This window comes from Brassica napus, chromosome A6 (genome assembly GCF_020379485.1).
Source record: "Brassica napus cultivar Da-Ae chromosome A6, Da-Ae, whole genome shotgun sequence".
NCBI classification, from domain to species: domain Eukaryota; kingdom Viridiplantae; phylum Streptophyta; class Magnoliopsida; order Brassicales; family Brassicaceae; genus Brassica; species Brassica napus.
Genome location: NC_063439.1, coordinates 5,843,919 through 5,870,186, shown reverse-complemented (window position 1 = coordinate 5,870,186; position 26,268 = coordinate 5,843,919). Strand labels below are relative to the sequence as shown.

The 26,268-nt window shown below is 39.4% G+C and overlaps 5 protein-coding genes across 10 annotated transcripts; 1 reads left to right on the top strand and 4 right to left on the bottom strand.

The window, feature by feature from the left end:
• Positions 1–78: 78 nt before the first annotated feature.
• LOC106346606 (protein BASIC PENTACYSTEINE2) lies at positions 79–1,966 on the bottom strand. Its single transcript, XM_013785977.3, has 2 exons — positions 1,741–1,966; positions 79–1,206 (listed from the first exon to the last, which is right to left on the bottom strand). Exon 2 carries the CDS (start codon positions 1,195–1,197, stop codon positions 388–390), a length of 810 nt encoding a protein of 269 aa, XP_013641431.2. The 5' UTR covers positions 1,198–1,206; positions 1,741–1,966; the 3' UTR covers positions 79–387.
• A 394-nt stretch (positions 1,967–2,360) lies between these two features.
• On the bottom strand, positions 2,361–3,524 carry LOC106346605 (girdin-like). The gene has a single exon (XM_013785976.3). It carries the CDS (start codon positions 3,408–3,410, stop codon positions 2,541–2,543), a length of 870 nt encoding a protein of 289 aa, XP_013641430.2. The 5' UTR covers positions 3,411–3,524; the 3' UTR covers positions 2,361–2,540.
• A 7,139-nt stretch (positions 3,525–10,663) lies between these two features.
• LOC106346603 (sodium/hydrogen exchanger 8) lies at positions 10,664–15,525 on the top strand. 6 transcript variants are annotated; one of them, XM_048782300.1, is made up of 19 exons: positions 10,666–11,116; positions 11,198–11,248; positions 11,531–11,622; positions 11,726–11,803; positions 11,872–12,029; positions 12,108–12,209; positions 12,295–12,412; positions 12,496–12,548; positions 12,624–12,689; positions 12,784–12,828; positions 12,947–12,999; positions 13,105–13,289; positions 13,434–13,446; positions 13,513–13,661; positions 13,961–14,189; positions 14,271–14,573; positions 14,746–14,843; positions 14,924–15,055; positions 15,131–15,525. In XM_048782300.1, the coding sequence occupies exons 1-19, from the start codon at positions 10,897–10,899 to the stop codon at positions 15,224–15,226; spliced, it is 2,241 nt and encodes a 746-aa protein (XP_048638257.1). In that variant the 5' UTR covers positions 10,666–10,896; the 3' UTR covers positions 15,227–15,525. The 6 variants fall into 6 exon arrangements, with proteins under 6 accessions (XP_048638260.1, XP_048638256.1, XP_048638257.1 ...); XM_048782301.1 differs by having other exon boundaries at positions 10,667–11,116; positions 13,434–13,478; positions 13,554–13,661; XM_048782304.1 differs by having other exon boundaries at positions 10,893–11,127.
• A 1,087-nt stretch (positions 15,526–16,612) lies between these two features.
• LOC106346601 (probable splicing factor 3A subunit 1) lies at positions 16,613–19,512 on the bottom strand. Its single transcript, XM_013785973.3, has 3 exons — positions 19,346–19,512; positions 17,136–19,236; positions 16,613–17,049 (listed from the first exon to the last, which is right to left on the bottom strand). The coding sequence occupies exons 2-3, from the start codon at positions 19,221–19,223 to the stop codon at positions 16,792–16,794; spliced, it is 2,346 nt and encodes a 781-aa protein (XP_013641427.2). The 5' UTR covers positions 19,224–19,236; positions 19,346–19,512; the 3' UTR covers positions 16,613–16,791.
• A 2,099-nt stretch (positions 19,513–21,611) lies between these two features.
• LOC106351300 lies at positions 21,612–23,101 on the bottom strand. The gene is made up of 5 exons (XM_013791115.3): positions 22,946–23,101; positions 22,567–22,751; positions 22,383–22,434; positions 22,163–22,249; positions 21,612–22,024 (listed from the first exon to the last, which is right to left on the bottom strand). Exons 1-5 carry the CDS (start codon positions 23,022–23,024, stop codon positions 21,753–21,755), a joined length of 675 nt encoding a protein of 224 aa, XP_013646569.1. The 5' UTR covers positions 23,025–23,101; the 3' UTR covers positions 21,612–21,752.
• Between the last annotated feature and the right edge of the window lie 3,167 nt (positions 23,102–26,268).

The window sequence follows — 26,268 nt, the reverse complement described above, 5'->3', positions numbered from 1 at the left end:
AATTAATATTTTTTTGTTTGAATATATGTAACCAACGTCAATATCAATATAGGAAAATTTAATTCAATTTATTGCTGATAATCTGAGAAATAGAAACATTTAATTAAAAGAATATCTGTTACAACTTACAAGTCAGTAAAATGTTTATAACGATAACAAAAGGAGGGAAAAATCAAACTTCATTTTCTAAGTCACCTTCTTCCCTCAGACAAACAAACAAACAAACAGACTCCAGCAAATGGTGGTTACCTGAAACCAGAATCAAACTCAGATTGTAGACAGAACTCAACAGGTCATAGACATCAGATTTGGTCTAGCATATACACGATCACTGACAGTCCCGGAAGAGATCTCTCCTTTTTTCCTTCTTTTTACTAATAAACTAAATCATCTGATCGTGACAAACTTGTTAGTCCCATGTCTAGCCCAATGGCTCTTAAGATCAATCGGATTCCCAAAGTTAAACCCATCAGAAGCGAGTTTCTCAAGAACCTTCTTAAACGCGCCTTGACTCATCTTCCTACCCGAGATCCTCGCTCCACGACGCTTAGTACTCATCGGTAACGGATGCATGGATATGTTTGTGGTGCAACACGCAGATTGCCAACCTCCACAGCCCCACCGGTAACACTGCTGAGGAGCTCCAGTGCAAGTGCAGACCGGTACAGGTAAACCCGAAATGTCCATGTTCACTCCGTTAATAACGAAGTCTACACTTTTCTTTGCCGGTTTCACTTTAATGCTCTTGTCACTCTCCTCCTTCGGTTTCCGAGGCTTCTTAGCCTTAGTTGTGGCGCCAGGTTTAGTATTAGGCTTTCTCTTCTTATTGGTCTGAATAATCTCTTCTACTTGTTCGTGTGTACCTGGGTATTCATCGGTGGTTTGATGATGACGCATCGACGGGGCTGATGAAGTTTCGGGAAGGATGTTTCCGTAATTAGGAGTTGTTGTTACAGGCAACATGTTGAAGAACTTATCCTTGTGTTGGTTAATCCAATTGTAGCTCATGTTGATAGGAGGCTCAGGGTGGTGGTGGTACGGTCCGTTTTGGCCGATCATTAGATTCGGGTCACGACCGGTTAAAAACGGTTTAGTGTTCCGATCAATGCTTGGCATTAGCTGCAAACCGAGATTACCTTTGAATGTAGCAGCTGCTGGTTCGTAGTAACCCCAGTTGCGAAACCCATCATCATCCATTTCAAAGATCTACAAAAATTGTCATTACAAAAACCCCAAAGATATTAAAAACAATTTCAGACAATCAGAGAATTTCAGACAAGACTGTTAATCTATGTTCGAATGCAAAATTCGAATTAGCCAAACTCGTAATATTTTTGATATTCACGGACAATGCAAATCATTAGAGTTGCATAGATAAACAACAGATCAGATCTTGGAGATGACCAGAAAACAAAATTAGAGTGTGTAAATCATGAGATCCACATATGAAATTCCGACAGCTTTTTGACATTTCTACCAGGAAACAAGCATGCATATGCAATAGAGCTTCTAGATCTGGAGAAACCAGAGCTAGATCTATGGAAGCTGGACATGGATCGAGTAATTCCGCAGCTGAATTCTAAGAAACCTCAATATATATGGTTCGATGGAGAGAGGTTTGAAAATTAAAAAAAAAAAGGCGTAGGTACACAGTACACAAAAAGGTCCAATTGTAAATTTTCAAAGGCGAGGAAAAGAGAGAGAGAGAGATGGAAATCGATTAGGAGAGAGAAAACTTACATGAGGATTGGGTTAAACGAACGGGGCTCTTTTAGGGAATTTTTTGCCTTGCTGAAGAGAGAGGAGAGAGAATTCTGAGAGAGATTGAGGAAAGAGAAGGAAGAGAGAGAAATATTTTATGAAAGAAGATAAGAAAGAAAGAGAGAGAGGAGAGAGATCTGAAGAAAGGGAAAGTTATAAAAAAAAAAAAATTTTGAGTGGAACAGAGACAGCCCTAAAAATGAAAACAATTTTCTAATTAAAAATAAATAAATAGCCTTCTTCTAAACTAAATAAATATCTAAAATGGCTTTTCCCATGCCATGAAGAAGACTATTTTCTAATGCTTGGTCAGTGTACATACAAAAAGATTAAAGCCATTTGTGAAAAAGACAAACCAAAGCCCACACTTCAAATCTTTGTTTGACTTCTTTTCAAAACGTATTTTAAAGGCAACGAGATTGTTCTTGAAAAAGGAAGAGATTAGAAATTTATTTGAATGAAACATATTCTTACTAAGACCTTCTTGTTCATTAAACTCTGAATGTACCATATGGATCGTGGATGTAACTAGGACATGTTATTAAAGACAATATATTAAAAAATACATTTCCAAATCCATTAGTCTAGTTTTGGCAACATATAAAATTGTATGTTCAGTGTAGTTTCATCTGTTACAATCTCATATTTTTATACATATTGCTTGTAGTCAGAGATTGTCCCTCAAAACAACAATTAACTTCAATTCGTCACTGATCTCCAGAGTTATCAAATCAGGTTCAAATAAATACATTGCAAAATGTATCATTCACTACACTACCTTATAAATCGTTGATAGATCCTGGGCTGCTGCTGCTCATCATCTTAGGACTCTTTCTCTTCTTGGACTTGCTTCTCTCAGCAGAACACTGTAGACAGCCACTACTACTGCATTGCTTCAACAGCTTTCGGTTCTCTTCATCTAGCTCTCTGTTTTGCTCGCACACAATCTCAACTTCTTGCTCCGCTTTCGCGAGATTCAAGATGAGGCACTCTTTCTCCTTTTCAATCCTCTTCACCATCGCAACCAAAGACACAGCCTTTCGCGTCGACGGCTTCAACTCCTCCCATCTGCTCAACAAAGACTGGTCTTGAATGTTCGCCTCCAAGAACACACGCCCGAACTTAATCTCCTCTTCGCTAACAAACGATGCCAAAACTGAATCAACCAAACGTTCCTCTTCTTCTAACTTCTTCTCAGATTCCACTTTACTCTTCTTCATTACATCAGACATCGTTCTCACTTGTTCCTCTAATTCCCGAACCTTAGATTCACTTTCTCTCGCCCTCTCGTCCGATTCGTTCCCGAAATCCATCAAAGCTTCACGGTCTTGATGGTAAAGAAAGCACTCTCTTTCCCATTTCTTACACTGCTTCACCAAATCCTCGCACTCGCCGCTCAGTTTCCGATTCTCTTCGACGAATTTCTTGACGGCCTGCGCGTTGATGCTCGATTCCGATCTCGCGAGTTCGATTACTTGTTCTTTCTCCTTCAACCTGGAGACTAGAGACGAGTACTGTTCGCGAAGACGACGCTGAGACTCTTGGGCCGCGGAGAGTTTCTTCTGGAGAGCGTCTATGGAGATCGGGATCCCTAAAGAGTGGTCGATCGTGTCCTTGATGTAGTCGTCGACGTCTCGCGGAAGATCCATTGTCGCTTGATCCAAAAGATATCTCGAGAAATCGCACACAGAGTTAGTTCGCCGAAGGATTCTAGGGTTCCTAAAGGAGGATCTGTAAATTCAAAATTGAAGAGGTTCTGTTTGCGAATCTATTTACTCGAAGAACCTTTTACTATTGGGCCGAAATTAAGTTTATTATTGGGCCAAAATTAAAAGCGCATACAGTTTTATTTCAATTTAAATAAGTTAATGACATTTGTTATTAGATTTTACTACTGGCAAATTTGGTAACTCTTTCATCAAAACTTTCAATTAGTAATTGTATAGAGAGAGAGAGAGAGAGAGAGAGAGAGACTCACCTAAAGTTAAGTCTCTAGAAGAGATGCTTTTCTCAGACAATAATCAGACATTTGTCTTTGTGTTTTCTCTCTTTTTTCTAACAACCAACCTTTCTGTCTTCTTTGTTCTAGCAAAATTCTTGAGGCAAAAGAAGGAAGATAGACTTCTTCTTACTCGCATTTGATCGACCGGTAAATGTGACGAACAAAGAGAAGTGCTGCGCGGAAGCCAGCAGGCAATTAAAAGAATCTGTAGCAAATGCAAACCACGTATCCGAAAAAGAACGAGGTTTGCATAAAACCTGACATGTCAGATCGTGCGTAGTAATAGTATAAGCAGTACGCGTAGATAAACAAACCAGTCGATCCACCACATAGGAATGATCTGCAAAATCGTTATTCAATAGCATCAGTCTCAGGTTATATTAATAAAGATAGAGACAAATAGACATAGTTTTAACGAACCTTCACCACCACTGGTGATCTTCAGCAACGAGCTGGAAATAAGTCAAGACAACGGCTATAAAGTCGTGACGATGATGAGGATGATGAACACGATGAAGAGGAGACTGTATATGGTGTAGATCCGGTGACCCCACACGCTAGCGAATATGTAGTAAAGCTCGATGTAGATGGCGCTGAAAGGAAGGAAATCAGCCATCGCCATCTGAGGAAGAGCGCTTCTGTACCAAGGGAGCGGCAGAACCTCGCGTGGGTATTTGATCGTGCGGCACGGTGCTTTGACCTCGGATTTACTGTTTTTACCGGCGATGCCACTTAAGACGAGGAGAGGAGACGTGACTAGTGTCCATATGCTAAGGTCCCTCTTCAAAGCTTAAAGAGATTGTAATAACACAAGTACTCAAGATATTTGTTGGTAGATAAGTCTACCTTTTTCTGGGTTTTTCATTAGCTTAAATAAGAAAACAAATGGAGTCATGACTCCTTACAATACGTGAATGAGGGAAAGTGGAAGTACTCAACTTCCTATAAAACAGGAATGCAACAAAGTGGAGAACTATCTCCTCAAGACTAGGTCTTTTATTGAATAAGAAATAACAAAATGAAATACTCCTTCCTTAGTCCACGTATCTTCTTGTTGGTACCTTTGCTCTAGTTGACTTACGTAGGACCATCTTGTCAACTCTGTTCTCAACTCCACCGTGTGCTATCCTATCAACACTCCCGCTGTCCAAAAGAACCTTGTCCTCAAGGTTCGAGACAAAGAAGGGAAAGCTCGCCACCAGTTGATCATATTCCTCCCAAGTTGCTTCCTCAATTGGCATGTTCTTCCACTTAATCAATGCTTCCTGAACTTCCTTAGTACCATGTTGAACTCGGCGCACAGACAATACTTCCACTGGTTCCAAGTGAAAAAATCCATCAGCTCGCAGCGGAGGTAACTCTACCGTCGACGGCTCATCTTCGCCTAAACGCTTTTTCAACAATGAAACATGAAACACAGGATGTATCTTGGCTCCCTCTGGTAACTTAAGACGGTAGGCTACCTGACCAATACGTTTCTCAATCTGAAAAGGACCAAAGTACCTGTTGGATAACTTCTGCGAAGATCGCCTGAAAACTGTTTTCTGCCGGTACGGTTGCAGACGCAAGAACACCCACTCCCCTTCTGTGAACTCAACATCTCTTCTCTTACGGTCAGCTATCTGTTTCATGCGGTTATTGGCTGATGCAAGGTGCAACTTCAGGTCTGTGAGTAGCTCGTCACGAGCTTGCAGCTGTTCATCAATTTCTTCTACTAAAGAAGATCCGAGCTCATACCGCGGCATCAGCGGCGGTTTGCGACCATACAAAGCTTCAAAAGGGCTCATCCCCGTAGAGACATGGAAGGTGGTATTGTACCAGTACTCAGCCCAAGGTAAGAAGACACTCCACTGCTTTGGTCGGCTCTGCACAAAGCACCGCAAGTACTGTTCAATACAGCGATTGACCACCTCTGTCTGTCCGTCCGATTGGGGGTGATAGGCTGTTGATCGTCGCAGTTTTGTGCCAGACAATTTCCACAACTCCGACCAAAAATTGCTGAGAAATATGGCATCGCGATCACTGAGGATTGATCTTGGGATTCCGTGAAGGCGAACCACCATGTCCACGAAGTGCTTAGCAACCTGAGATGCCGTATATGGGTGAGTAAGAGGCAAAAGATGTGCAGACTTACTGAGGCGATCCACCACAACCAAGATCGATGAGTATCCATTGGAGCGAGGCAAGCCATCCACGAAATCAAGTGATATATCTTCCCAGACTTGATCAGGCACTGGCAGTGGCTGCAAGAGTCCAGCAGGAGACATGGTCTGCGTTTTAGCTCGCTGGCAAGTGTCACAGCTTGATACGTATTCCAAGACAACCCGATGCATCGATGGCCAGTAGAACTGCCGAGATAAGCGCTTGAAGGTTCTGAGAATCCCGGAATGACCTCCCATCGTTGTGTTGTGATGCTCATAGATAAGTTGTTTGACGAGATGAGATGTTGGTGGAATGACTATGCGATTGTTGTAGCACAACAATCCATCTTTCCAAGCGTATGGCTTTCCTGGATTTGCTGTTGCTGCCTTTCCAATACGAAGCAAGTAAGGATCTGTTTGTGCTAGTTGGCGTAGTTCCTCCCATATCGTGACTGAAGGAGCAGAAAGAGTGTTGAGGACAGGGCTATCTGGTCGTCGTGACAATGCATCTGCTGCAGCGTTAGCTTTTCCCGGCTTGTAAACAATCTCATAATCATAGCCCACCAGCTTCCCCATCCATTTTTGTTGTTCGGGGGTGAGGATACGTTGCTCCAGGAGATAACGCAGGCTGCGTTGATCGGTCTGAATGATGAATCTGCGGCCAAGGATGTATGGTCTCCAGGTACGAATGGCCACAATGATAGCTAGCATTTCCCGAGCATAGGTTGACCAACTCTTCTTTGCCACACCCAATGATCTGCTCATGAAGGCGATGGGTTGATCATTTTGAGAGAGAATAGCCCCAATACCGTCGCCTGACGCATCGGTCTGAATGACAAAGGATTGTGTAAAGTCCGGTAAGGCCAGAGTCGGTGTTGTTGTCATAGCTGCCTTAAGTGCACAAAAACCTTGCTCCGCTTCAGAATCCCATGTAAATTGGCCTCTTCGCAGTCTGTTTGTCAAGGGACGAGCAATAATCCCATAATCTTTGACGAACTTGCGGTAGTAACCGGTTAAGCCCAAGAATCCACGAAGCTCTGTGATGTTTGTCGGAGGTGACCAGTCGAGCATGGCTTGAACCTTCGATTGATCCACCTTGACTCCTTGGCGAGATATAATATGCCCCAAGTATTCCAATTCTTCTCTGCCAAAGTCACATTTTTTGAATTTCACAGCAAGCTTGTGTTCACGCAAGAGTCGAAATACCTCATGTACATGCCGTAAATGGGACTCCCAATCTGAGCTGTAGATTAGAATGTCGTCGAAGAAGACGAGAACTGATTTGCGCATCAATGGCCGAAAGATAGAGTTCATGAGCGCCTGGAAAGTAGATGGTGCGTTGCACAAGCCGAACGGCATGACCAGATACTCATAGTGTCCGTTGTGTGTCCGAAAGGCTGTCTTAGAGATGTCGTTGGGGTTCATGCGAACCTGATGATACCCAGCAGTAAGATCGAGCTTGGTGAAGTACGCAGCGCCGTGTAGCTCGTCCAACATATCGTCTACGGTCGGGATTGGAAAACGATCCTTGATGGTTGCAGCGTTAAGAGCACGGTAGTCAGTACAAAAGTGCCAAGTTCCGTCCTTTTTCTTGACCAGAAGAACCGGCGACGAGAATGGACTGGAGCTAGTGCGGACGATTCCCGATTTCAGCATGTCTTCCACTTGTCTCTCGATCTCTTCTTTCTGGAAGTATGCATATCGGTACGGCCGGACATTCACAGGATCGGTTCCTTCCTTAAGAGTGATTGTGTGCTCAATCTCATGGTGTGGTGGTAGACCAGTTGGGGCCTGAAACAAATCGTCGAAGTCATGAATCAATGCTTTCATGTCGTCGGCTACTTGAGAAATCTGTGTCTCGGTGTCGGAGAGACAGAGAGCATACAGAAGGTGGCCTTGACGGGCTTCCTTAATGATTTCTTGTGGCCCAATTGCGTGAATGGTTGCAGCTTGGATCCCTTGGAGAAGATGGGCTTGGCCTTCCCACGCTATCTGTATAGATTGGGCCTTCCAATCGCAAATAGTTGGGCCTAGGGTTTCCAACCACTTAACTCCCAAAACAATGTCGAGGCCTGCTAAGGGAAGGACATGTAGGGTTATCGTGAAAGACGCCGTCCCAATCCTCATAGCTACTGCTTCATATCGCTGGTGACACTTCAGCGGAGTTCCGTTGGCCACCCGGACCGTGAAAGGCGTCGTACGCGTCGCTGATAAGTGTAATCGCTGTGCTGCCTTGTCGCTGATGAAGTTATGTGTGGAGCCACTGTCCACAAGAGCTAGCAAATGTTGCTGTTCGATCTTAGTGTGGAGGCGAAGAGTTGATGGTGTATCCCATCCTGTCAAAGCGTGTAATGAGATCTCAGGTTGCTGCTCTTCCTCGTTTTGATCCTCATCGCTGCTATCACCATCTTGTGTACTCTCCATGATGAACAACTGGGGTTGCTTACACTTGTGACCCGGAGCGAATTTGTCATCGCAGCTAAAGCACAATCCCAAACTTCGCTTCCTCTTCATCTCCTCCCACGTCAATTTCCGCGGCTCTGTTGGTGATTTCTCACTTCTGCGCTCCTGATTAGTTGGAGCCGATGAACTTGATGGATATTGTCGGGGATTATTCCAACGTTTCTCCTTCTGTAGTTGATCGTCCCGTAATCGTGCGAGATTGATGATCTCTGTCAAGGTTTTGGGCTTGAATATGCGTATAGCATTGGAGATGTTGGTGTGGAGACCTCCCATGAATGCACCAACCAGAGCTTTCTCCGTCCAGCCTTCCACCTTGTTCTGGAGTCGTTCAAACTCTCTCTGGTACTCCAATAGTGATCCTTTTTGTCGTATATGCGAAAGCGCTTCGTCGAAGTTTTCGCCGTCCATTGGACCAAACCGGGTCCACAACTCTGTGTCAAACGTCGCCCATGGGACCTGGGATGGATCGGTTCCCCGTGCTTTGGAAATCGCCTGCCACCACTCATTGGCCTCGTCGGTGAGATGATATGAGGCAAAGCTCACGCGTTTCTCCAGCGACATCTCATGGTACGCAAAGTATTGTTTCGCCTTGCTTATCCATTCGGTGGGATCTCCTCCACTGAACTTAGGGAATTCCAGCTTCACACGGTGCGGATTATATCGAACCGGAGCGAAGGGATTCACCGTTTCCTCCTGAGGAGTGGTTTGTGGTCGTATGTCAGGCTCTCTGCTCTGACGTGTTGCACTGGAGTCACCTGCACGACTATTGGCGACCATCTCCCGCATTCGTCCTAGAGTTTCCTCTAGAGTTCGTTGGAATGAGCTCTCAATTCCTCGGAGTCTGTCATCGATCCCGACGGTAAGCTTCTGGAACTCATCCTGCATCATTCCCAGTCCTGCTTCCAGGTCACCGAGTCTCTCCTTGTTGGTCATGGTCGTATCTCTTAGATTTTTTTTTTTTGGTTTTTGTTTTGTTTTTTTGTTTTTGTTTTGTTTTTGGTGATTGTAGATGGAATGGTGGTGGAAAAAAAATGAAATGGTGATGGAAAGAAAATATGTTCTTGATGGACGTTGATTCACGTGAATGAATGTCGTCGCAAGAACAAACGGGCTTTGATACCAAATTGCTAAGGTCCCTCTTCAAAGCTTAAAGAGATTGTAATAACACAAGTACTCAAGATATTTGTTGGTAGATAAGTCTAGCTTTTTCTGGGTTTTTCATTAGCTTAAATAAGAAAACAAATGGAGTCATGACTCCTTACAATACGTGAATGAGGGAAAGTGGAAGTACTCAACTTCCTACAAAACAGGAATGCAACAAAGTGGAGAACTATCTCCTCAAGACTAGGTCTTTTATTGAATAAGAAATAACAAAATGAAATACTCCTTCCTTATTCCACGTATCTTCTTGTTGGTACCTTTGCTCTAGTTGACTTACGTAGGACCATCTTGTCAACTCTGTTCTCAACTCCACCGTGTGCTATCCTATCACCATATAAGGACGATTACAACGATGGTTCCGAAGGGTAGTGCTGCGGTTGCGGTGTAGGTGATGGTGACGGTGTTGAGAAAGCAGAAGGTTAGGAATAGAGGAACGCATAAGAGACATCCTGTGAGTAACAAGAAAGGGAATTTTTTTTTTTTTTTAAACTAAAACCTATAAAACTGGGCCTGACTGGTTCAAACGCAGCGGTTGCAGTTGCGGTTGCGGGAGTTTGTGGATGCGGACGGTTGCGGTTTCTAGCGGTTTTAAGAGATTTGTACGACTGGTACTGTGGTTAAAAATTGGTGCGTTTGCGGGTGACTTATGACTGGTTAACTACCTAATGTGGTAACAGTCAAATAATAAATTAACAATATTTATATTTAATATAATTATAAAAATATCAAAAATCATAAAATTATAATAAATATAAAATTTATATTTAGAAAGTTATAATTTTAATTTTTGAAAATTTATTGAAATTTTTTTTATTATAAAATTTTATAATATTATTTAAATATAATAGATATATTTTAATATTTTCATAATTTTAATTTTAAATTTTTTATTAAATATTTTTACTTTTGTATATATATTGTTTTAAAAAAAAAGAAAAAAATTTACTCTTCCGTAACCGTCCCAACCGCAAACGCTAGCTGGAGCCAGCTTTTGAATTTATGAGATTCAGAGCGGTTTGAAGCAATTTAGAGCGATTTGAATGATTGTTGCAAACCGTCGATAATCAATACCAATCGCAAAAGCTGCGTTTGCGGGTGGTAGCGGAAAAACCAGTCGTCCCAAAATCAGGATGCGAGCCAATTAAACCTTATCCTAGTCGTTATTCAGAAACCGTACAAAAACCGGTATACGCAAACAAAATTCGGTTGGACATCGATTACATTCGGTCCAATAAATAAATTTCGGCTAGGTTATTTTAATTTTCGTACCAAAGATAAACACAAACCGCTTCAGTCCTCAGTCACTACCCCCATTAAATCGAGAGTCCCCCCATTCATTTATCTTCCTTCTGCTTCCGTTTGACGGAGATGACGAGTATCACCGACGCGGCGTTGCCGTACTTTTCACCGGAGAAAACAAGTTTGTCGTTGTCGTATTCCGCCGAGAGCGGTTCGAGACCTGTAGATGCAGTTATATTCGCGGGAGTTTCGCTGGTTCTCGGCACAGCCTGCAGACAACTGTTTAACGGCACCAGAGTTCCGTATACCGTCGTTCTCCTCGTCATCGGCATCGTTCTCGGATCTCTAGGTTTTCATTAGGTCCACGTTGCTGTTTCTTTGTTTGCTTCCAATACTACTAATATCTCAGTATATATATTTGATTCTGCAGAGTACGGGACTAATCACAGCCTTGGGAAGATGGGCCATGGTATTCGTATCTGTAAGCTGACGTGTTCTTTCTCTACACTGTTACATTACAAGCTTTTGAACATGACTGGCCATAAACATTTTAAAATAATTTTTAATATTAAAATTCTTAGAACATTTTCTCATGGTGGGATTCTTAGTAAAATATAAAATACCGTTTATTAATTTTTTAGTAACCTGTTCTTACATTCTTTTAGTTAAAAGTTAAAAAACGGTTTCTTATATTCCGCTAATAACTCTACCTAAGAATCTCTCATTAATCATGCTCTTATAATTTAAGGTTTCTTTTATACAGGGAATGATATTAACCCTGACCTACTTTTGGCTGTTTTTCTCCCTGCTCTTCTTTTTGAGAGCTCATTCTCCATGGATGTTCACCAGATCAAGGTTTTCTTTCTTATCTTATATGTAAAGTCTGTGGTTTTGAGCTACTTTTTTGGTGTTTTTGGTTCTTGCTATTTGATTGATTGATTGTCTATATCATTTGTAGAGATGTCTTGGACAAATGGTTCTGCTTGCTGGCCCTGGAGTTTTGATTTCCACGTTTTGGATTGGTTCTCTCTTGAAGGTATGTATGCGTTTGATATGGAGACCTATCTAGTCCATGACGTTGTAAGTGTGTTGTGTTACCTGCAGCTTACTTTTCCATATAACTGGGATTGGAAAACATCATTGTTGCTTGGAGCACTTTTAGGTGCTACCGACCCTGTGGCTGTTGTTGCTTTGCTGAAGGAGCTTGGTGCTAGTAAGAAGATGACCACTATAATTGACGGGGAGTCCTTGATGAATGACGGGTAATCATCTCAAACGTGCCTAATCTAAAGGTGACTTTATGTCTTTTATGCTCAGCCTTGATTGTTTTATAAATTCAGGGTGTCAGTTGTGGTCTTCCAGTTATTCTTGAAGATGGTGATGGGGAGTACCTCTGATTGGAGTTTCATAATCAAATTTCTTACTCAAAACTCGTTTGGAGCGTATGAACTATTTTTCCCTTTGTTAGTGGCTTCGTATGTCATTGCTATTTTCTCAGATTATGTTGTTTGGTTCTTTTTGTTTTAGTGTAGGCATTGGTGTAGCTTTGGGCATTGCATCAGTTTTTTGGCTTAGATTCGTGTTTAATGACATAGTGGTTCAGATCACTGTAACGCTTTCAGTTAGCTATTTCGCGTATTACACTGTATGGTCTCTTCTCCACACGTTAATCTCCAATGCGAGAATCTTAGATCTCTAGAAATTCTGAGAGTTTTCTAACATGTACAGGCTCAAGAGTGGGCTGGGGTTTCTGGAATTTTGACTGTGATGACTTTGGGGATGTAAGTCGTGGTGAATTATCCCTTCTTTCTTTTTTTTTTGTATTAAAAAGTAACTTTGGTATATACTTGTTATAGGTTTTTCGCTGCATTTGCAAGGACAGCATTTAAGGGTGAGAACCACCAGAGTTTGCATCACTTCTGGTATTTTACAACTCAAGAGTTCTTACGTTCATCATAAGTAAGGAAATTATTTAAATATATATGTAAATATATGACTGTCTTCTTGATTATGTAGGGAAATGGTCGCTTATATTGCAAACACATTAGTTTTTATACTCAGGTAAATGTATCTGGAATCGTATATCTTTCATCTGTTATGAACTCTTCTTGCTATACTGCTGTCAATGTTTAGCTGGTTGATACAATTACATTGGATTTGTTTCTCTTGTGAATTGCAGTGGTGTTATTATTGCTGTAGGCGACTTTAGCAGTCGGAAAATATCTTACGAAGGTGCCTTTCACATTTGATGTGATTTAGTTTTTGTTCTGTTTCCTCTTTTTTTACATAATATTTGTTCCAAGGAACAATCATGACTCATTAGCCTTTTCTTACCAGGAGCCTCGTGGGGCTTTCTTTTCCTCTTATACTTGTATGTCCAACTATCCCGATGTGTAATGGTTGGAGTTTTGTACCCATTGCTACGTCGTTTTGGCTATGGCTTAGATTGGAAGGAATCCATCATACTCACGTGGTCTGGATTAAGGGGTGCTGTGTCCCTATCACTCGCTCTATCTGTAAAAGTGAGTTCTGTTATAAACGATCATTTTGTTCTTGCAAGAGCTATATGAACTTATATCTAGTTGTGTCTCTTTTTGCTGTCCTTTATACTCATGTCCTCAGTTCCTTAGCTTTGACACACTATGGCTCTCTGTCATAAATTTCAGCAATCAAGTGGCAATTCGTATATTAGTTCGGAGACGGGAACAAGGGTGAGGTTTAAATTTTATTTTTATTTTTGGGATTATTTTTTTTTGGGTTATCTTGAGGTTGCAGCTGTTTTGCAGTTTCTGTTCTTTACTGGTGGGATTGTGTTCCTAACTTTGGTTGTTAATGGATCCACTACCCAATTCCTCTTGCACCTTCTTCGCATGGACACTTTAACGGGCACCAAGGTGTGGATTTTAATCATATGTTCTCTTGAAATGCTACTTTTCAAAATTTAGATGCTAATGTTTGCGATCTTACTCTGGTAGATGATTGAACTTTTGATCATTTGTGTTTGTGCTTATACATACACAAGTGACTGCATCTTTCCATCAGTGTGTGTATATTGTCTTACGTTTGTGTGTGTTTCACCATCCGGTAATAGTATACATTGGATTCAACCTGATTCGGAATGTTTCTGATTCCTTATGTAGTGTTTTATAATGATTGTGTGTTTCCCCTCTGATTTGTGTTTTCCTGTTGGCAGAAAAGAATACTGGAGTATACAAAGTTTCAAATGATGAACACCGCCTTCAAAGCTTTTGAAAACCTTGGAGATGACGAGGAGCTTGGATCTGCTGACTGGCATACAGTTATAGGACATATTCCAAGTTTGAAAAATTTACAAGGGGAACAAGTTGATCCTCATGATGGGTGTGAAGCTGGCAATGTTGACCCAACGAATATAATGGACATACGTATACGCTTCTTAAATGGTATTTCACAATGCCTACATGAATCTTCTTGTTGTCAAACTATTTAGCTAGCTATCGATTCGAGACCCTTGCATGTATCAGGTGTTCAGGCAGCTTACTGGGAGATGCTTGATGATGGGAGGATTACACAAGGTACTGCCAACGTTTTGATGCAATCAGTAGATGAGGCACTCGACCTTGTTTCTACAGAGTCTTTATGCGACTGGAGAGGTTTAAAACCGTGTGTTCATTTCCCAAAGTACTACAAGTTTCTTCAATCAAGAATTATCCCCCGCAAGTTCGTCAGTTATTTAATCGTTGAAAGACTCGAATCTGCTTGTTACATTTCCTCTGCATTTCTCCGTGCTCATAGGATTGCGCGACAGCAATTGCATGGCTTTCTAGGTATGCGTCACCCCTGTTGTGTTATATCTTAATGTTTAATATTGGTTAAAACTCTGGACAACATTTCGGAAATAAAGACTAAAACCTTACCGGTTAGATCTATCTGATGTGAGCCTCAAATGAAACCATTTGCTTCATCATTTACTCAGTCATATTTGTTTCCTTTGCACAGGTGACAGTGACATTGCTTCTGTTGTAATCAATGAAAGTGAGGTGGAGGGAGAAGAAGCAAAACAATTCTTGGAAGATGTCCGAGATTCATTTCCTCAGGTTTGTTTTTTGAAACCCATGACATACGTTAGGTATTAGTTTATATATTCCTATATTACATCTAACTTGTGAGCGTCCAGGTTTTGAGTGTTTTGAAAACAAGACAAGTAACACATTACGTGCTGAACCATCTAAATGGGTATATCAAAAATCTTGAGAAGGTTGGGCTTTTAGAAGGAAAAGAGGTTTCTCATCTTCATGATGCTGTCCAGGTACGGTACCCACACAATTGTTTAGATTCTTTTGTCCTCACTGTTCTTTATATTTTTGTCTCTTAAATTTTTCAGTCTGACTTGAAGAAGCTCCTGAGAAATCCTCCTTCACTAAAACTTCCAAATGCACACGATTTGATCACCACCAATCCTTTATTGAGACCTCTCTGAGCATTAGCAATGTTAGCTCAAGCTTCATGGATTTTTTGGCCATGGACGAGACAGTCATGAACCTTTCGTGTTCGTTTCATGATTTCAATTAAGACTCTCCTTGTCAGAATCAACTCGAGAAGACTCAGTTTCATGAGCGGTTCAGCAACTCGTTCTTTTTACTTTTTTGAGTAGTTTAAGGATCCGAGTTCGTATGCGTATAGTTTTACTTGTAGGGAAAATACATTTTCAAGGGGAAATTGTAAAATAGTTATTGAATAAATTTGAGAGGCAAAAAATAAATAAATAAATTTAAGCTATTATGGTTTAATTGGGACTCAAGGAAAATTAATATCAATATTAATAACAAAACTAAAAACGCGTTAACTTGGTACCATAGAAAAAAAGAGAGTCTAGGACCACTTCAAACTATGAACAGTAACTATTCGAAAATAAACCTATCAAGTATTAATCACTTTTATGCAACATATATTATCCCAAAATATATACAAATTTCCAAAATCATAAATGAATTTGCATGAAAAGAAGAAAAATAAGAACGAGCCAACGCGTATTGAGAATTTTAACGCGGTCACTGTATATCGTTACAACGCTTCCTATATTAGAGTCATGTCGGCAGTTCCAGCTTGCAGACACATATCTCATCACTACTACTACTAAACCAAATCAAACCGACATAAACCGAGCAGAAAGACAAAAAGAAATGGCTGGAAGAGGAGCTAGTCTAGTCCCAAAGAGAGGAGAAGTCCTGAGAAGAGTTTTGAGAGTTGTTTTCTCTTCTTGTCTTTGGTTCTCTTCCCGGACAAGTGGACAGTCTCGCGTCCGATCATCTTCTTTTGTCACACCTTCTCTTGAAATCATCAAGCATTAGGGAAACTTTATTATATATTAGGATCAACCAAATAAGGATGAACCCCAACTCTCTGTTTTCTTCTTTCAACTTGTTTCTTGATAAAGAGTCGACGACCCATACGATACACGATGGTTTCAGAGTCATCCAGAGGGCACTTCAAAAATGTTCTAGTAGTTATTTATAGGCCACTGTAGTGTTTACTTTATTTTTTTTGTGTAGTCGTAAATCTCATTATAGAAACTTAAAGTCTGTTTTATTTTCTATTAATGTTTCATATTGTTTCAAACATGTCTCATCTATTTTTACGTTGTTTGATACAATCGAAGTGAAGCAAGTAAAATAGTACCATGGTTAAAAGCAAGAGTTTGGTTCTGCGAGCTTATGCTGGTAATTAACCATGCTATATGTTTCAGTATTGTAATATCGTGTACCATAGTAGGAAGACGCATGATTAAGGCAAATGCAAAACAAAGTATCAGATGGTAAAAAGGAGTTTGCCAAAACGTTACCTCAGAAACTAGCTGCAAAACGAATTTAAGTCTGTAATAATCTTTCCTCTTCAATCTAAAACTTCAATAGATACTAGATGCAATGGGCCAAGAGTAAGGATGTGCGAAAAAGATAGCAGTACATATAGTTTTGGCCACCAAGTTTTGAAAACATCTAAAGAAGGAATAAAAAGCATTTCTCTGCGTCCAACAGCTTACCCTCTCTATCTCTTTCTCCCACCACGTTCTCTCAAAGACAGTGTTAACATTTCACCTGCTCCAACATTGTAATGTGCAAGTGACAAGTTGTCCTTTAAGAACCCAGCTTTTCCACTCAACTTCTGTTTGTTTGCTGGAATCTGTGTTTCACCAGCTATCTTCTCTTTCAAACTTCCCACGTTTTCTGATAATGAATGCACTGTGATCTCAATGACTTGCCCATCATCCACGTTTGGAACAGAGACCCTGATCGTAGCAGGACCCTGCATACATAGAAAACAAATTATGTAAGATATAACTCAGACAAAAGATAAAAGAAAAGGATTGAAGGGTTTATAGAAAACATTACCGGATGCTGAGCAAGGAATTGTTCTTCTGGAACGAGAGCTGACTCGTCGAATTTCTGTCTCTTTGGCTCTGGCTCCTCAGGAAGAGGTGGTGCCTCCTCATGTGGTGGTGGAGGCGGCATCCCATGCATAGGTGGTGGTTGCATCATCCCATGCATAGTTGGTGGAAGCTGACCATAAGGTCTTGGAACTTGAAGATGAGCAAACTGTGATCCCGGTGGAGGTGGCACAGGCATGCCATGCTGCATCTGTGGAGGCCGGTTCATCATCATCGGCTGGTGTCCAGGTGGCCCAGGCATCGAGAGCTGGTGCTGTGGATGCATGGGTTGCATCATTGGAACACCTAATGGCCTGGGGGGACCGGGGTACTGAACAGACGGAGGAGGGCGAGGGAGGTTCAAGGCGAGATTGGGAGGTGGTGGCAATGACCTGATTATTGGGACACCTGGTCGAGGAGGAGGAAGAGCAGCTGGACCAGGGAAGCTATTCGGATCTCCATATTGCTCCTCTCCATTAGCATTCTGAGCCAAGGCTTGGTTTGCTGTGCGACCTATACTTCCTGTGTGACCATCCCATATTACTTGACTTGGCTGCTCATCTTTCTTCTTCTCAATCTCTGCTTTTACAGCGTTTGAGACTTCTTCTTCAGTTGTCCCGAAAATATCAGGACGCAGACGCGCAAGCCCGACTATGTTCTTTGCAATCTCGTCGTCTTGCGCAAGAGTAGTCTCGCGAATCTTAGCAAACATCCGATCCTTCTGCTCTTTGAACTTAGGATCAATAAGCGAGATCCGCATGTGCTCAGACATCTCGCTAATGGGAATCAGCTCGCCAGTAATTGGAGATATAACAACTTTAGTAGGATCTCTCTCTGTCGGGATCCTATCTTCTGGCCTCTTCCAGTTCTTAACAATCCTCATAGGTGCTTCCTCATCGTTCAAAGTTTCAATCTTTACAGAGCTACCGTTAGCTTCCAAGTTCGCTGCTCTCATTCCTTCCGCAACAAGCCTGACTTCTTCTTCATCCATTTCCATCTCGACTTCCTTGCCAGGCTCCACAACTTCATCCTCCTCCATCGCTGATGATACTTTGCTCCTCCTTATGACTTCCTCGAGCGTCATAGGCGGTGGCAACTCATCGTCCTCCTCGTCAGCAAAATCAATCGATTCAACAACCACGAAATCATGCCAATCAATCATAGCCATCTGCACTCTCTCCTGCTCTTTCTCGTCCTCTTCCTTCTTCCTCTGCTGCTCCTGAGAACGATCCCATTCAAGACGATGCAAACAACGCTCAAGAACAGTAGTCAAATCAGCAGCGCTCTTCCTCAGCTTCTCCTTCAAGTCTTCCGGAGGCTTTAACACATCAAAATACGCATCAACCAGAGCAGTGAAAAAAGAGAACAAACTATGAGTCGGCTTCATAAAATGAAACTGAGGATTGTTACTCTCCCTACTCTGCAACCCAGTCAAGAAAGACTTGCCATTCCTTGCCACAAACTGCGCCGTGAGCTTAATATACTCAAGCTCCTCCCCTGTAATCCCTTCAGGAAGTCTAACAGTATACTTCTCAGGCTCAGGAGGTTCCAAAGGCTTAGGAGGAACCCGAAACTGAGCCTGAAGGTCCGGCTGTCCCTCACCTGCTTCACCATCACCACCACCACCAGCATCAAGCTGAAGACTTGCACCATCAGGACCATCAGTATCATCACCCTGAGCTCCATCTTGATTCTGAGCACGGTACTCAGCGAGCTTGTGCTGGTAAAAGGCGTGATAAGGATCTGAGCTCGTCAAAAAGTTGAACTTAGCGTTCTTGGCATTGCTGGCGATGATCCTCTTCTCAAACTCCAAACCGTTCTTGGAGACGAACTGAGCAGTCTTCTCTACAATACTTCTGATATCCGGAGGCGGGTGGATGATTCCGATGGTCCTCGTGTGAGTCGCTACAGACTCCGGAGCTTGGTTTGAGCTGCTGCTTTGAAGCTCTCTCTCTTCGGCTTCCTGATCCGTTAGCTGCGAAGGAGGAAGTGGACCGAGGTTCCCGTCGGTGGGAGGAGCCTCGAGTGGGAGTATCTGCGACGAGCTGAACATCTTTTTTTTCTTCCTGCGAATGGATTCAAATCAGATCTTCGTTTCGACCTAATTGAACTCGGCTCTAGAATCTATCGAAGATGCGATAATCGATTTGGAGAGAGGGATGAGAAACTTAGTACCTCAGCTGTTAAGTAAGAGCTCCGCCGCGAGAAACGTCGTGAAGTAGAGGAGAAGCGGAGGAGGAAGCAGTTCGAGATTCGACGAGCAAACGGGAAGGAGATGGAGAAATCCTCCTGAGTAGAATTGAACTGAGCCCTAGGAGATTAATGAACAAGAGAGTTGTATTCAGATTTTAAATGGGCTTTTAAAAATGGGCTTTTAAAATTGGGCTGCAAGACGGCCTTTTAAGTAGTTCGCCTCCATTGTATTCTTTTCAATGTAAATTTTTATAGTTCTAGCCTGAACTGAGATATTAATTTGAATTTTGGTCCAGTGAATCTCTGTGTCAAATTAATGTAGTTATGTTCTAATACACTACTGATTTAAACTTTTACTCAAGATTAAGCTTTATTAGATCGAAAGTTAACAAGCCTGAAATGATAATTGCAGTTAAATAATACACAAACTTAAGTGTGAGGACAAACATAAATTATTTTTAACGGGATACTAAATATACTACTAGTTAGAATTTCACACGTTTGATTTTGAAATTGTTTGTTTCATTATAAATTAGTGTAACTTTACAAGATCTTTAAATTGCTCTATTGATTTACACTGTAATTTTCTAATAAAAAGACTTGCGGAGAGATCATTCAAAATATTATAGTTTTTTTCTCATCGTTATTAAATTTAGCTAGTGGTCTTATGAAGTGGACCCAAGCCACTAAGGTCAAAAGCTACACTGGTCCTTTGCAGGAGGAAAAATAATCGTAGCGACCAGTCGATTAGTAACTAATGTTCAATTTAATTTTGATTAGTCTAGCAAAGAGCACATTAAGTATTGTTGATTTGTTAACCAATCCACGTCACTTTCCACCTGAAGATATGTATGTTTTGTACACATGCTAAACACTTGTTTATCAGAGGAAACAGCAGTGCAACTTAAATTTTTTGCAGTATAACCCATGTTCGAAACTACGCTAGGCGTGAGTCGGGCGGCTGGTCCAAGCCTAGCGAGTTAACAGAAAATCGGAGAGTAATCGGACATTAATCGGCGCCTAGTTTTAAGTGATTAACCAATTTATATAAATAAAACGGATATTGTCTTGTAGTCTGGTGGAAGGTTAGCTGCTTTAAAAGCATTGTTTCACGTCTTCAAATCCCTAGAAACGTGTTTTTTAATCATTTTTTAAAAATAATGGCAAAACTGTAATTAAACTTTCTTCTTCCTTTACTGTCGCTTGGAGTTTCTGCAACTTTCACCATAGACATTAATTTAGATCCATCACCATTCACTCAAATCTTGCATTTTTCTTATTATTTTTTCATCAAACTCGTAGATCTAGCCTGTACAATTCGATTTAAGCATTTAAAATCTTCAAAAATCGAATTTTTTTGGTGAACCCGATTTTTTAACCGATTTTCATGAAATCGCCGCGGCTGACCTCCGCCGAACGCTTCGACGCTGCGTAATCGCTCTCCGCGTCCGCGTTTTCGAACATGGAGTATAACTCATGCCGACAAACGTCAGTTTTCATAAACATGACGCCATGTATGTATCTGACTGAGGGCAGATCGATCTGGGTCTTATCATAAATTATGTTGGATTTGGTTTCATTTTAATAAATTATATATACTTTGGAATAAAGTTTGAACTAAAGAGTGATTCAAATTAAAAATGATATTTAAAAATCATCAAGTTTATACGGAATTAAAATTTCTTCTCTTGTAACTTTTATTTTAATTTAAAATTTTCCTATGCCCTTTTGCACTTACTACATGGTAGACAAAAAGAATCAAGTATGTTGAACATATATGTAAGATAGTAATGATTTGTTGCCTTACAACTCTCTTAGAACATTGGAATTATAATGTCCTAAATACTCTCACTTTTTTTTCTTGCTTTTCAATACATTGATCTCTTTTACTTTATTTTCTGTAGTATTTATTCTTCTTCACGCTTCGTTTACTTATCGGGACCTTTATTTATTTATTTTGGGGGTAAAATTGGACCTTTCTTTATTTGTTAGTCTCTACACTCTACTGGATATATTTTCTTAAAGAACAAAGGTGGGATGCTATGGTGGAAAAGAGTAAAGAACAAAAAAAAAGCACGAACATGCAAACACATAATAAACCGAAACGAATATTTTAGAACTTTTTTGTTGATTCAAATTTTTGGCTAGTAAGTTTGTAAATAATTCTTGGTTCTTTGTCGAATAAACAAAAAAAAACAGAAAAAAAAATCTCAATAGCAAAAAAAACACGAACAAAAAGAAACAGAAAAACGCATAACCATTTTTTCATTATACACACGAAGACGTTTAAACATGACAACCAATGATTAACGTTGTTTTATCATCTCGAGTACACACTACTTACTATCTATAAAGATTGCCCTGTCTAGGTACTAGTATTACATATATCTCATCCCTTGGTTCTTATTATAGTAATTGTACCCCTCCCTGATGTTTGTATCTTTGTGAAAGCAACCACGGCTTTGCCTGAAAGACCCGGTCCATGAGCAGAGAGACACGGACGGCATGCAAAGGCTCCAACCGGATGCCGAACTGGCCGAGCCGACGGCATGAGAATCTTCTTATTTATGTCGTTTAGGGTTACATCTTCTTCTCGACCACCTGGTTTCACCAGTCCAAATGGATACACTACTCTCTTCTTATTGTCACAGTAATGTTTCTCTGTACACATGTGAAATTAGTATGTATTTAAAGATTAACACAGAATATCATATTATGTAGACAGCTAAACGCAAATGAGAATAAATAATCTGATCCCAGATTATACAATTCATTCTGAATGAAATAAAGCATACATACCTGAAGTGGATGAAGATGGCTCGAAAGAGTGCTTCGGCTGATTTGAAGATTCTGGAAAAATATTAATGGATGAATTTGGAGATTCATCTGCTCAATATATAAGAAAATCAAGTCAAAAACATAAAATTTATTCACGAAGACTGTGAAACACCAGTACTAAAATAGTAAGCATACACACACACATATTATATGGGTGACAATTATAAAAAGTAGAACTCACCTGCAAACTGACTACTCGTGCAGCTATAATTCTCAGAGATTCTCCAATCATTCTGCATAATTATAATCCGCAGTCAACCAAATCAGTTTCACAATAATTTTAAAATGTCATTTAACCAGATAGTTAGAATTTTTGAACAATTATGTTAATGACTAACAAAAAAAAACAGAGTAAATATGCAAACCTGATAATTGTCAAAGTGATTATTTGGTTTGTCCTCGGCGTTGAACGAAAGACGTCTCCGCTTGCTTTTCACACGGAATTCGATGAGTGCGTCTTCGAGGTAGCCGGTGGATACATCACCGATAATATCCACCTCCGGCGAACGGAGTATATGCTCCGGCGATTCATCAATGTTGTAACATGCATCTACAAGTACATTGCACGGCCAAATTCCTCGCGAGCATTATTATATGGAATTTATAGAATTACTCAAATACATCATATTCAACAAAAAAATACATTATTTTGTCTGCATGAAGCCATCCACTTATGTATATCAGCATGCCTAACATAAATCATACATATATATACATACATGAGTGTGTGGCAGTTGTATATACCTAAGTTGAAGTTTTGGTTGAAGAGTGATCCAAGGTTATGGAGATCCCAAGTGGGGAGAGTGTCGAAAAGCTCACTCATTGTTTTTATTTTCTTTACGAGATGTTCGTTGTGTGAATATGTTGAATTCAGGGGATACCATGTACCTATTTATCTTGGTGGGTTGTGAGGAAAAAAATTAAATTAAATTAAATAACTAAAAAGGAGAAAAAGGCAAACCACTGAAGAAATTAAGGAGAAAAATTATTTCTTAACGCAGTCAAATTGTAAAGAATATGTTGATGACAATAGTGGTTGGATAGTGTGTGTCCATCATCACGATTAATTTCAACAAGATAAAATTTACTGGTTTATCCGTGAGATAGTGAATTGTCATTTTTGTATATACTAATTCTTATACCGCATTGTAAGTTTTTTTTAAGAAAAATATCATTTATATGTATTCCTCCAGTACAGATTTTACAATATATTGACATTTACCAGTGTATAAGACAAAAATGAAAAAAAAAAAGGACATTAACGTTTTAAAATTTGAGTGTGGTTAGGTAAATAGGGAACTGAATGGCTAAAGGCGATGATATTATCATCATGATTTCTATGTTCTATTGCTTCTCATGCATGTTATTCATGGAAGATAGATAGCGTGGTAGATACATGACATACAACTTGATTTGTGGTTCTGTACTACGTACGTACTAGACTATTAGTACTACATATAAAGCAATGATATGTTATTTTATGTTTGGTTTGTACATCTACATGAATGAGATCATCAATAATATTTATGATGGTTTCAGAAGGAGAAAGCTACTTATCGCCAGTTGTGAATATTGTCCTTGAGCTGGGTTTTGAAGTTTGAATTAGACTGCTAGTGAATATACAAGACCTTCAAAATTAGGAACATGAAAATTAAAGTGGGTTCAACTACAATAAAAACGTAAAAGAACAAAAAATGATCAAAATCTAACCAAGGCTCTATAATTGAAACGAGAAACTTCGTTAATTAATTAATTTTTGATGTTCATGTTTGATCCAACCACATAATGCGAAAAAAATCTGCATATTCTTCATTATTTGTCATTGTGTACTGTGAAAGATTCACATTATATAAAGAAAAATGTAACTAGTAAATAAAACGTCAAGCCATTTAAATATGAACGTAGCAAGTTGTGAAGTAAAGAAAGAAGGTTTATCAGGGTCATGCATGCTGATCAGTTGTTGACCAAACAAAAACATAAAAATTCAAAAGTTACAAGATAAATTCAAATTTGCAGCTTTATCTTTGTATGTAATATTTATTCTTCGAAATAATTTTTGCTTTCAGATTTGGGGAACAACCTGTTCTTCTATCATTAGGTACTTTTTCTAATGTTTTTACTTTCATTTCTTCGCCATCGTGGGGTCATGTCAAACCTATCACGTTTACTCCATCATTGCCCACCTTTATTTATTTCAATATATTGTTATTTATATCTTGCACATCTCTATACTAATATGATGAGAATATAGCAAGCACATCACAAGCATACTAATTACTAACTCTATGACAATTTTAGCGTTATAAGATTAATGAAGCTTATGTTTGAGGTCATTGGATTATAAGATTATATAATTTAGCTATTTGTTTGAAAAATGTATAATTATGACTTTACACGTATTTATACAGTGACTATTAGTGCGACAAAAGAAAAACATATGTCTTTTGTCTCCCAGTATGCTTTTTATCGATTGCAATGCATATAGCCGGCACATAATTTTCAGTGGGCCCGAATGTATGCATGCCGGCGGGGCCCATTTGGAAAATCAGAAAGATGGCAACCGGATCATTTGTAGGGCATACTTCTTCAAATTCGCCTTTGAATGGTCCAAATGCACACCTAGGTTTAAAACCATCTATATATTACAGTAACTCTTTGGTCAAGTTTGATGATTGTAGTTTACTTAATTTTCTTCATGGTGATGCGTAAAAGTGAGAATTATGTACATATATCAGTCACATGGTTATATGTTGTATTATTTTCTCATTTTTTAAATTATGTTTATATATTAAAGTTTGGTTGACAATCCTTCTTTTTGTTTGGTTGTTTGTATCGAAGTCAATAACAATAAACATGCCCCACCACATAGTTACTCACTTGATTCAACCATTGAGGCTCGTATACTTAGTGCAATATATGTTGTATATAATGCAGAAATAGCCGGTTGTTGAAAATCACAAACCATTAGATTTATTTTCATTCGCAGCACAGAAAATACATACAATTTTAACGATATGATTGATCCATGATATAAACATCTTTTATTTTGTATGGGTCCGAGTTGGATTTTCAAAATCTTATGTTGCTGGATCCTGTGATTATGCACCAACACACTGTTTATACATAAATATTTTAATGGGGGTAGATTCCAACCAAGGTTTTCTGGCATTATGATATAATTACACAATATAGGACATAAAAAGTTAATAATCAGTAGCTCAAACAATAATATATATATATATATATATATATATAATATTTACTAAACCTAATCATCGATAATTTGAATCTTTGTTTCAGTAACAATGATTTTCATTCTACTTTTTTTTTTGCATGAAATTCAATCTACCTTCCAAGACTTGCAACTGCTATATAAAACTTGTAATTAGAAAAACATTCAAACGAAAAATCAATGTTTAATATCAACCAGAAAAGTACGACGGATACATTCCCTTTTCATTATTAATTTGGGGTATTCTGGATCTATAGAAATGCAAGATCTTCAAATGGAGATGTAATCCATGAATATATTCTTTTTTTTCAGGTATTTCAATAGGCCAAAAACAAAAGTTCATATTCATACAGTTGTTCAGAAAAGATGTGACTTAGTTTCGAATAACAAATTGATCGAACCTAAAACATGTTAACGTATCAATTATGTTCCTTTACACTCAATCACAAGATCCCAAACACTAAATAATTGCCATATATCAGTTGAACACCTTTTTGTAAATTATACATTCATAAACAAATCCATTATATATTAAACGAGAAACATTGTAATAAATGCGTTAGCACTATGATAGATATGTGACAGCCTCACAACGATTTGAGAATGAGCACGTTGACGTGTCACGTGTAGAAAACTTCTCAGCCAAACTCTACATAAATGTATTCATACTATATACTTTACGTTTTGTTCTAAGTGGGGGTTATTGGTTGGTGTATTTTGATGGATTTGAAAATCTAAACTAAATCTAGTGTTATTAATTCTATGATTTTAAAATATGTATTGAAATCATGTGTTATTCGTTTAATGATTCATAAATTCTAATTCAAATCAAGTG

Bases quoted from the DNA above. Each gene is read 5' to 3' on its own strand.
- LOC106346606 (XM_013785977.3), bottom strand. From the start codon at position 1,197: ATGGATGATGATGGGTTTCGCAACTGGGGTTACTACGAACCAGCAGCT.
- LOC106346605 (XM_013785976.3), bottom strand. From the start codon at position 3,410: ATGGATCTTCCGCGAGACGTCGACGACTACATCAAGGACACGATCGAC.
- LOC106346603 (XM_048782299.1), top strand. From the start codon at position 10,897: ATGACGAGTATCACCGACGCGGCGTTGCCGTACTTTTCACCGGAGAAA. The intron at 11,249-11,530 runs GTAAGCTGACGT...TCTTTTATACAG, and splicing joins GGGCCATGGTATTCGTATCT to GGAATGATATTAACCCTGAC. The intron at 13,000-13,104 runs GTGCCTTTCACA...TTTTCTTACCAG, and splicing joins TCGGAAAATATCTTACGAAG to GAGCCTCGTGGGGCTTTCTT.
- LOC106346601 (XM_013785973.3), bottom strand. From the start codon at position 19,223: ATGTTCAGCTCGTCGCAGATACTCCCACTCGAGGCTCCTCCCACCGAC. The intron at 17,050-17,135 runs GTAATGTTTTCT...CTATGTATGCAG, and splicing joins AATTCCTTGCTCAGCATCCG to GGTCCTGCTACGATCAGGGT.
- LOC106351300 (XM_013791115.3), bottom strand. From the start codon at position 23,024: ATGAGTGAGCTTTTCGACACTCTCCCCACTTGGGATCTCCATAACCTT. The intron at 22,752-22,945 runs GTATATACAACT...ATGTACTTGTAG, and splicing joins CAACCAAAACTTCAACTTAG to ATGCATGTTACAACATTGAT. The intron at 22,250-22,382 runs GTGAGTTCTACT...TATATTGAGCAG, and splicing joins CACGAGTAGTCAGTTTGCAG to ATGAATCTCCAAATTCATCC.